The sequence below is a fragment of the Cicer arietinum genome, chromosome 3 (genome assembly GCF_000331145.2).
Source record: "Cicer arietinum cultivar CDC Frontier isolate Library 1 chromosome 3, Cicar.CDCFrontier_v2.0, whole genome shotgun sequence".
Classification (NCBI taxonomy): domain Eukaryota; kingdom Viridiplantae; phylum Streptophyta; class Magnoliopsida; order Fabales; family Fabaceae; genus Cicer; species Cicer arietinum.
This window is the reverse complement of record NC_021162.2, coordinates 40,836,898-40,847,570: the sequence shown is the minus strand read 5'-3', so window position 1 is coordinate 40,847,570 and position 10,673 is coordinate 40,836,898. Positions and strand designations below refer to the sequence as shown.

Sequence of the window (10,673 nt, the reverse complement as noted above, 5' to 3'; positions counted from 1 at the left end):
AGACAGTTGTGTGTAGAAGAAATTGAATATGAGAGGTAAGTGTCACATGAATTGTCTTAATTTTAAGTGATATTCAAGTTTTTCTTTGTAGATAGGGATTATTTTTTGCATGATATTTGTGTGCTAACACAATGTTTATTTTTACAAGTGAGATTAAGATGGAAGAGAGGGTTTTGAACTTGTCAGTCAATCAAATTAATTTTGGTTTTTGCTATTAATGCAATTTAAACATATTTGATTATTCATATATTTTTGTTCTTAAGGCTTTTATATGCTTGATCACCTTAGAATTGAACCTAGGTATTATTTCGTTATTAAAAAATAGGTTATAATAATCAGAACCATAATATATGTTTATGTTTGAATGTTGTGATAGGAATATAAAGTATGTGTCTAATAAATTAACGTCCGTACCATGCTCTGAGTAATAAAATCTGATCACCTAAGGAATTAGAGCTCGTTGTTATTAAAAAAGGATTTTGAGTCAAACAATTGGTCTTAGCTAGTCTAGTTTGTTAATATGACGTAATCAAGTTTGATTTTTAAATTATAAATCAATAATTACATAGTGAAAAGAAAGTAATTCGAATTCGTTAATTTTTTTTCTCATATTGAATTTTCTCTAATTATTTTTATGTTTGTTCGAAATTATCAATCAACTTATAACCCTTATGTTATCTAAATATTTACAACTTTGTAGCATCATTAAATTAATCACAACATATGTGAAAGACGATTTTATTTATCACTTTATTAATTAGATAATTTGATGTACTTGACAAAAGAGTTATCAAATATCATATGTGCTTCATTTTCAGCCATTTTATTTCAACCATTTAATTTCCTTCAAAGGTTATCAAATTCGTGTATAAACATGTAAATTTGTACGAATTTACGTATTCATGTACAAAAAACGTATTAATTCGCTAATAGTTTTAAAAATTGATAAATTTATTATGAAGACCAAATTAACACGGGTGAATTTACAAATTTATATTAAATTTGAGTGAATTAAGCTAAGTTATCGATCTTACTCTAATTTTAAAAGATACTCAATTTTTAAGTCAAATTCAAAAAAATCTATTATTTTTCACTCTTTTCCAACATGTTTCGTAAGTTTCCTACTAATGTTTACTATTCTTAAACCCAAATCATACGTTCTCTTCTTCTTTATTAAGCAATGGCGAAGGTACATATCACAAATCCTTTGTCCTTTCATGGTTCTTCCTTTGTAGAGAAGCCAAGACAAATTTATCCAAAATCAAATAAATTTGACAATAACCTCGGTTATAGGTAGAGGAGAAAACTTTGTCAAGAAGTATGAGGGAAACAAAAAATCTCAAAAGAATCAAGAATCTAGAGAATGTGAAAAGGTAAAAATGGTTTATGTAAAACGAGTGTTGTTGTTTATAAGGTAGGCTTATCCAAAGAGCTGATAAGATGGGAACGACAACAATTTTGTAAGATTGTAATTCTACAGCTATTAGCACTGTATCACTACAAGAAAAACACCATTTTGTGGCCAACTTTATAAATATTTTGTGGCCGAATAAAACCCTCACAAATTAGTGACCGAAAAAGCCCTCACAAATGTCAAAATTGAAATTGGTCTTTATTTGTGGTTGAAAAAGCCCTCACAAATTTTTAAATATTTAACTGGATTTTGTGGCTGCCTAATCCCTCACAAAATCACAACATTGTGATTTTGTGAGGGCTTAGGCAGCCCGCGCACGTGGCATTTGTGGCTGCAAAGGCCGCCACAAAGGAGGCCCAATCCAGCTGGATTTTGTGGCCGCTTAGGCCGTCACAAAGGATTGTACCGTTGGCATTACTGGCGGCAAAGGCCGCCACAAATGGAGGCCCAATTACTGGCGGAAAAGGCCGTCACAAAGCATTTTACCGTTAGAATTACTGGCGGCAAAAGCCGCCACAAATGGCATTATAGCCGTTGGCTTTTCTGGCCGCCCAGGCCGCCACAAATATCAATATATCCGTTGGCATTGTGGCTGCTTTAGCCGCCACAAATGCTCAACCTGAATCTATATATATTTTTCTCCCCTCCTCCTTCATTTTTTCACATCCAACTTCTCTCTACAACCTCATTCTAACCATTCTCTCCTCCTTCTCTCTACACAAAATTACTCTTAAGCTTCATTTAAATTTGGTAAGTATAATTATATTATATATGTAGTTTTATAATTTTATTTTTTAATTTGATATAACTAATTAATGTTATTGATTTTTATTTTTACAGTGCTTGTTAATTATTTCGAAGACTTGCAAGCATATCGTACGTGAGTGAAAGCTTGAAGTCAGACGCTACTCGGCATCAAGTTAGTATTTTATATATTTTAAATTTAGATTAGTAAATATATATATTATTTTTAAAATATAGATTAGTAATATTTATATTTAGATTAGTTTTATAAATTTATTTTTAAAAAAATAGAAATGATGTTGTTTACATATTAATATATGATAAATTAAAGTTTCAAACCACGGTTAAAATATATTAGTTTTAATATAATTATTATTTAAAAAAACATTATTAAAATTGATGATATTATTATTTTTTGTTATAAATAAGTCTTGATTATTAGTCTTGATTTTTAAAAAAACATCATTTAAAATTTTATATAGGTTTATATATATTTATTGTATTGATATATATAATTTATTGTATTGATATATATATTATATTGATAATAATATATTATATATTATTGTATTGTATTGATAATAATATATTATATTGTATTGATATATATATATAATTTTATTTCGGTTTATATATATTTATTGTATTGGTAATAATATATTATATTGTGTGCAGATGCATGCTCCCCTAATTGACATATAAATATGTCAAAATTTATATATAATGCTTTTGAAAAATAAAGCAATTAATATATAAAACATCGATATATATATAAATATATATGCACATAATTTATATATTTATTTAATTTTTAGAATAAACATATACATATATATATACACACACACACACACACACACACAGATATATATATATATATATATATATATATATATGGATTTATACCGTAGTTGGATGTACGATAGGAATTTTCCTGGAAGAAAGGGTCTTAAACAACGTTTTGCTAACAAGGTTGAAGACTTTCTGAATTTTGCGAGAGTGCAACAAATTGTCCAAGATGAAGGGGGAATGAGATGTCCATGTTGTTTATGTCGATGTAGACGGTTTAAAAGTGAAGATGAAATAAGAGTGCATTTGTATGCAGATGGATTTATGCCTAACTACTGGATTTGGACTAATCATGGAGAAGAGTCTCCAGCGGCGCCTAATACTAGTACATCTATGGAGAATTATAACACAGGTCCTTCAAGTAGTACTACCATGTTAGGTATAGATTATTATAACTATCAACACTTTGAGGCGATGAATGATATGATCTCGGATGCTGTTGGGGTTAATTTGTCATTCAATGAAGATCAATATGACGATACCGATGGACTTCCCAATGAAGAAGCTCAGAGATTTTATGGTCTTTTGAAAGAGACAAATAAACCGTTGTTTGAAGGTTCTTCAAACTCAAAGTTATCAATGTGTATTAGACTATTAGGTCTAAAGTCTCAATTTCATGTTCCTGATTTAGCTTTGGATTTCATGACTAAAATGATGCTAGATGCAACACCTGTTAGAGATGGTTTGCCGCAAAGTTATTATGATGCGAAACGGTTAGTGTCAAAGTTAGGATTAGGTGTCAAGAGGATTGATTGTTGTGTTAAAGGTTGCATGTTGTATTATGACAATGAATTTGGTATGAATGATGCTAACTTAGTTGAATGCAAATTTTGTCAACAACCAAGGTATCACCAAAGGAATAACTCTAGGGTAAGTAGGGGAAAATCAATTCCAAGGAAAGCAATGTTTTACCTACCTATTGTATCAAGATTGCAGAGATTGTTTGCATCAATACAAACTGCAGGAAATATGACGTGGCATTATGAGAATAGAAGAAATTCAAGCGAGTTGCGACATCCGTCTGATGGTCAGGCATGGAAACACTTTGATCAAATGCATCCTGATTTTGCGTCAGATCCACGCAATGTAAGACTTGGATTATCCTCAGATGGATTTACGTCGTACATACAAGCATCGTCTACTCCTTATTCTTGTTGGCCGGTTATTGTTACTCCTTACAATCTTCCTCCTAATATGTGTATGTCTAAACCTTATATGTTCTTAGCTGCTGTGATACCAGGTCCTTCTAATCCTACAACTGGTATTGATATTTTTTTACAACCTTTGATTGACGATTTGAAGAGGTTGTGGAATGGTGTCTTGACATATGATATTGCTCGGAGAGAAAATTTTATGATGAGAGCTGCATTGATGTGGACCATTAATGATTTCCCCGCTTATGGGATGTTGTCAGGATGGGGCACCCATGGTAAATTAGCTTGTCCTATTTGTATGGAAGATACAAAAGCATTTACTTTAAAATTTGGCGGGAAAGCATCGTGGTTTGACTCGCATCGTAGGTTTTTACCTGCTGATCATGCATTTAGAAGGAACAAAGCTGCATTTATGAAGGGCTATGCAGAAAGTCTAGGACCACCGCTTAAGTTGACATCAGAACAAGTTTGGAATAAAGTAAAAGATATGCCAAAGGTACATGTTGTTAATGGTGTGGCCTGTAAACCACAAGGTTATGGACAATGGCACAATTGGACAAAAAGATGTATTTTTTGGGATCTACCGTATTGGAAAGATAATCTTTTGAGACATAATCTCGATGTAATGCATATTGAGAAAAATTTCTTTGACAACATATTTAATACTGTGATGAATGTGAAAGGAAAAACAAAAGATAATGACAAAGCCAGAAAAGACATAGGTATATATTGCAGACGACCAGATTTGTTGTTGGTGGAACAAAACGGCAAGACCCTAAAACCTCGTGCGAATTACACTTTATCTACTGATGAAGCCAAATCTGTTTATCGTTGGATCAAAGAGCTGAAGACGCCTGACGGTTATTGTTCTAATTTGGCAAGATGTGCTGATGTGGAAAATGGGAGGATGCATGGGATGAAAAGTCATGATTGTCATATATTTTTAGAGTGTTTACTTCCTATTGCCTTTAGTGCTTTACCGACACATGTATTGAACCCACTTATTGAAGTGAGTCAATATTTCAAGAATTTGTGTTCTTCAACACTCTATGATAAAGATCTCATCAAGATGGAAAATGACATTCCGATCATTCTATGTAAGTTGGAGAAAGTATTTCCTCCTGGGTTTTTTGATTCCATGGAGCATCTCTCAGTGCATCTTGCAAGTGAAGCTAGGCTTGGTGGACCAGTTCAGTATAGATGGATGTATCCATTTGAAAGGTGATATATATATACATATACTTGATTTTCAATATACTTCAACTTATATATACATGGAGCTTATTGTACATCTCTTTGTATATTATAGGTTCATGGGTTATTCAAAACGGTCGGTGAAAAACAAAGCTAGAGTTGAGGGCTCAATTTGTTCATCTTACCTTCACCGTGAAACAACACACTTTTGTTCTCATTATTTCAACAACGAAACGTTGTCACCAGTTAACGGAAGAAACGCTACTGATAGTGTTATACGTCATCCACATGCTTTATCAGTTTTTTGCTTGTCTGGTCATCATGCTGGTAGGGATTTTCCGATTTTCTGGCCAAGCGACAAAGTATTTAATGCGGCACATGTTCACGTTTTGATTAACTGCACCGAAGTTAAACCATACATTGAGTACGTTTCAAATTTCTCTTCATATTAATTATATTTAATTATATGATTAAATTGATATTCACCATATATATGGTCATCGATCAGGGCATTTTTAAATACGGGACAATCATCTGATGATATACATTCAAATTTCCCATTATGGTTTCAACAACAAGTGCATCTCGAAGAACAAACTCCTATCAACATCCACTTAAGGCACTTATCTATGGGCCCGAGTAGAAGTTTCAAAGAATGGCACACCTATTACGTCAATGGATACAAATTTCACACTGAATCTTGGACTGAAGGAAAAGAAACAATTAATAGTGGAGTTTGTATGAAAAGTGTCTCTGATAGTGGTGTAGTAGAAGATTTCTATGGCATAATTGAGCATATTTACGAAATTGACTACACGTTCCTAGATTATGCGAAAAAAGTGGTGTTGTTTTACTGTAAGTGGTTTGATCCATCTAGCAGAGGAACTAAAATAAATTTGATATCCAATACTGTAGACATTCGTATGAGCAAAAAATATCCACGGTTTGATCCATTTGCCCTGGCCCATAATGTAAGACAAGTCTATTATGTTCCTTATCCATCAACTGTCAGAAGCAAACAAGGTTGGTGTGCTGCAATCAAAACAAGACCAACGAGTGGAATCGAAGAAGTTGAAGCAGGTCAAAATGAAGAAGTTGCATTTCAAATGGATGAAATGTCAAATTTGGATCATGTGATTGGAGATGAGACTATTAGTCAACTTTGTCATGAGTCACACATTGGAGAAGAAGTTGATGAACAAGAAATAGATGAATTAGAGAATGATGAAGGCAATGACTTAATTCACTCATCAAATGACGACGACGATGATGACGAAGACGAAGACGAAGACAATTAATTAATTATATATATATGTGTGTTTCTATATCTATAATATTATATATTGTAATTGAAATGAACGACACCTTATATATATATTTTTATATTTTATATATATTTCTTTATTTATGTCAGTGTTATAATTTATTTATGTATATTTCATTATTAATTAATCTTATGTTAATTGTATACACACATATATTATATTATATATATGTATGGATATGGATATATATATATATAGACATGGCTTCAGTGTCGGGAGTAGGAGGATCAGGAGGTTCGGATGGATCGGGAGGAACAGGAACGGCGGCAATACGAGGAATATCCAAAACATCACGTGGTAAGAAAAAAGTTGCTAAACGTGTTGTTAATGACCCATCTCTCATGCCGATGCCGTCCATTGGTACTAGTGGTGGAGCTATTCCTCTATATCCGGAGGTCCCAGTAGAGCCTTATACCTTAGACGAAATAATGGATCCCGGATGTGTTGATTGCTACAACCGCATTGTCATCATTCCAGAAGGAGATGGGTATGTAAACTATGATTGATTAAATATTTCATTATTATTGCAATGTAAATACATTATTAATTTTATTAATTTATTTTTATATTTAATTTGCATATAAACTTTGAAGATATCTTCCTTTTAAATCATCTGCAAAGGCAATTGCTGAAGTCATACAAGAGAAATATAAAAAACCATGGTTGTCTTGGGGTGAGATAAAAGAGGATAAGACACCTCAAATTAGGGAAGTTGATCAGTTTTTACATTGTTTCAAAGTAAGTCATTAGATTAATTTATTTAATTACTATTTATTTATACATTTGATTAATTTACTGAATTACTAATTATATTTTTAATATTTTTTAAATTTCAACAAACAACAGACCAAATGCACTTGGAAAAGAGAGCATGATGCCGCAGTTTTGGCTTCATTTGACCATCGCTTTTCAAAGCGTCTCTCATCTATGTTGGCTTACGCACGTAATAAGGGGGAGGAAAAACGGCCTAATTGGATTGGTGAAAATGTTTGGACTGCTTTGTGGAGGAAATGGAACACAGATGCTTACAAACAGAAGAGAGAAAAAGCAAAGACTAATAGAGCATCTGAGAGGGGTACCAGTACTCATAAGGGAGGTTCCATGTCTGCTGGAGAAATTAAATATTATATGGTAATTTATTATTATTTATAATATATATCTATTAATTTATATTCAATTAATCATCACATTTCACCAACTTATAAACTTGACATTAATTTAATATTTTAGGAAAAGCAACTTGGAAGGGAGGTCACTCAGGCTGAGATACATCGCTATCTTCATGTTAATCCTGAAACAAATGAGTATACTGATGAATTATCAAAAAATATTCAGGTAATTATTATATATTAATTGTTATATATTAATTAGACCTATAAATTATTATATATTAATTATTAACTATTTTATTTTTTTATTTTTAATATAGGAACAACTTCAACAAATCATGAAAGAATGGGATGATCATCAAGCTACTCTTCCTCCTGCTCAGCGAGCTGGTCCAGTGCAGCGGAAACAATATGAGACCGCAAGTTTTATGCACATCAGTGGTGGCAAGTACAAAGGGCGTGTGCTGGGTGCCGGTAGTTTATCATCAACCTTTAAGAAAGGTCCAACCGGCTATATTCAGACTGAGACGTCTTCTTCTTATGCTAGTACGGATCGATCTCATCGTCCGTCGATAGATAATGATCTTGACCAGTTAAAGAAGCAATGGGCAAGTGAGCAAGAAGAAAAGACACAACAGCTGATACAAGCCGCAATTGATAAATTGAATGAGGAGTGGAAACAAAAGTTTCAAGAGCAGCAGCAGCAGTTTCAGCAGCAACAACAACAATTTCAACAACAACAATTTTCATTTCCTCCTGTGTTTCATCAGCAGTTCCCGCCTCGGCCTCAATACTTGCCTCAACAACCACTATTCCAGCAGCAACAAAATTACTCTCAATACTCCCAGCAGCAGCAACCGCCTCCAAATTTCCAACAGCAACACCAGGATCCTCCGAACTCTGCCTTCCAGCAAGTACAGCAGCAGCCGCCAATGTTTCAACAACAACAATATTTTCATAATTATCCGTATGTTCCGTCCTCTTCACATCAAATTCCTCAACCTCAACCAGATCATCAAACTGCATACCGACCAACTATGCCAACAGCTGGGTTGATCAGACCAGATTTAAATCAACCTCAACCAGCTAGGGCTCCTCATTCGACTAGTGGTGGTGCCATTGAAGATGAAATTCAATTTTAAACCATGATGTCTCCTCCAACACAAATTCATAATACTTTTGAGGGACTTCTTTCGTCGGGCATGGCAGGACATAATGATGGTGTGAGTGGAGCTGATCAGAGGAATTATTATGAGGATTGATGTCATCTGAATAATTTCATAATTTATTTTTGGGTTGTATGAACACATATTAATTATGTTGTCTTAGTTAATTATTGTGTGTTTAATTTTGCGTTTGTAAGACATTATTTATAAATTTTGGGTTTGTAAGACATTATTTGTTAATTTTGGAATGCATGTTTTATTTGATTTTGTGGTAATTAATTTAATTATTATTAATATTATATTTTTATATATAATATTTATTTTTATTTTAATATTTAATTTTAATTTTAATTTAATTTTAATTTTAATTTAATTTTAATTTTAATTTTTTTTATTTGTAATTTAAATTAATCTTTAATTATAATTATAATTTAAATATTTTATTTTAAATTTAATTTTAATTTTTAATTATATTCAGATTAGTTTATTATATATTAAATTTAATTTATAATGATATTATATTTTAAATTTAATTATAATTTTAATTTAAATACAATTTAAATTTAAATTTTAAATTTAAATTTATATTAATTTATTATATATAAAATTAAAATACAGAATTAATTTTGAATTTAAAAAATTTAATTTTTTAATATACGTAATATTTTGTGGCAGCCTAAGCCCTCACAAAATATTTTTTTTTAATCTGGAGGTCATTTGTGGCGGCCTAAACCCTCACAAAGGCGGGAGTTTGTGGTGGCCAGGGCCCTCACAAACGTTGATTTCAAAATCAGTCTGTCCTTTGTGGCGGCCTAAGTCCTCACAAAGGCAGACTTTTGTGGCTGCAAAAGCCCTCACAAACGCCTGTCTTTTGTGGCTGCAAAAGCCCTCACTCACAAATGTCAACCTGTTTCTGGCACTTTGTGGCTGCAAAAGCCCTCACAAAATTTTGTGACCAGCTTCTTTGTGGCTGCCAAAAGCCCTCACAAAAGCCACCTTTGTGGCTGATTATACCCCTTTGTGAGGGCAAAAGCCCTCACAAAATGCTTGTTTTCTTGTTGTATGGCTATTTGATTATTTTGTCTGTTGGTTGTAAAACTGTGTTCTAAAATATAGTTTAATGAAAGAATAATTTTGGACAAATGTTTTATTGAAGTGTTTGCTGTTAATTATAAGTGGAGAAAATTTCGATTGAATTTATTTTATATTTCCTTTTTTATTTAAAATTCTCCATTATATTCTATATAAAATTTTAGTATAATGTCTTTTTTTTTTCTTTACCTTTAGGATGTATCTTTTTCTGTAATAGGAGGTTACAAGTTTCACCAAGTTTCAAGTGTTGGTGGAGTGATCAAGTGGAGGAGAAACACTAAGTTGATCAAAGATCAATTGAGAGTTGGAGAAAGTGGTAGGAAAGAAAAAGTTTAGATTGGTGATTGTGGTTCTTGTGAGCCTAGATTTAGATGTAACCAAAAACTCTCCCTCCCCCTTTTCTCAAGTTGGCCAAAACATAAATGTATAGTGGAGAGTTTTATTTCATTTTGTTTTTTGTCTTGCTTGTATGCTTTAGGTCATTGTATTTTAAAGTCACTCTTTAAAGGTCAAAATCTTTCATTTGATTTATGGATTTTGAGAAAATCATTGTTTGAAAATTAATTCTTACTAGTTGTTGATTGAAGAAGAAAATGATTGAAGTGCAAATGGTTGATTTAAAAGGA

General features: G+C 32.2%; 1 protein-coding gene across 1 annotated transcript; it reads left to right on the top strand.

Moving 5' to 3' along the window:
* Positions 1-1,180: 1,180 nt before the first annotated feature.
* On the top strand, positions 1,181-8,936 carry LOC140919759 (uncharacterized). Its single transcript, XM_073366392.1, has 4 exons — positions 1,181-1,189; positions 1,236-1,373; positions 7,911-8,015; positions 8,110-8,936. Exons 1-4 carry the CDS (start codon positions 1,181-1,183, stop codon positions 8,929-8,931), a joined length of 1,074 nt encoding a protein of 357 aa, XP_073222493.1. The 3' UTR covers positions 8,932-8,936.
* Positions 8,937-10,673: the final 1,737 nt, after the last annotated feature.

Bases quoted from the DNA above. Each gene is read 5' to 3' on its own strand.
- LOC140919759 (XM_073366392.1), top strand. The intron at 1,374-7,910 runs GTAAAAATGGTT...TTAATATTTTAG, and splicing joins AATCTAGAGAATGTGAAAAG to GAAAAGCAACTTGGAAGGGA. The intron at 8,016-8,109 runs GTAATTATTATA...TTTTTAATATAG, and splicing joins AATTATCAAAAAATATTCAG to GAACAACTTCAACAAATCAT.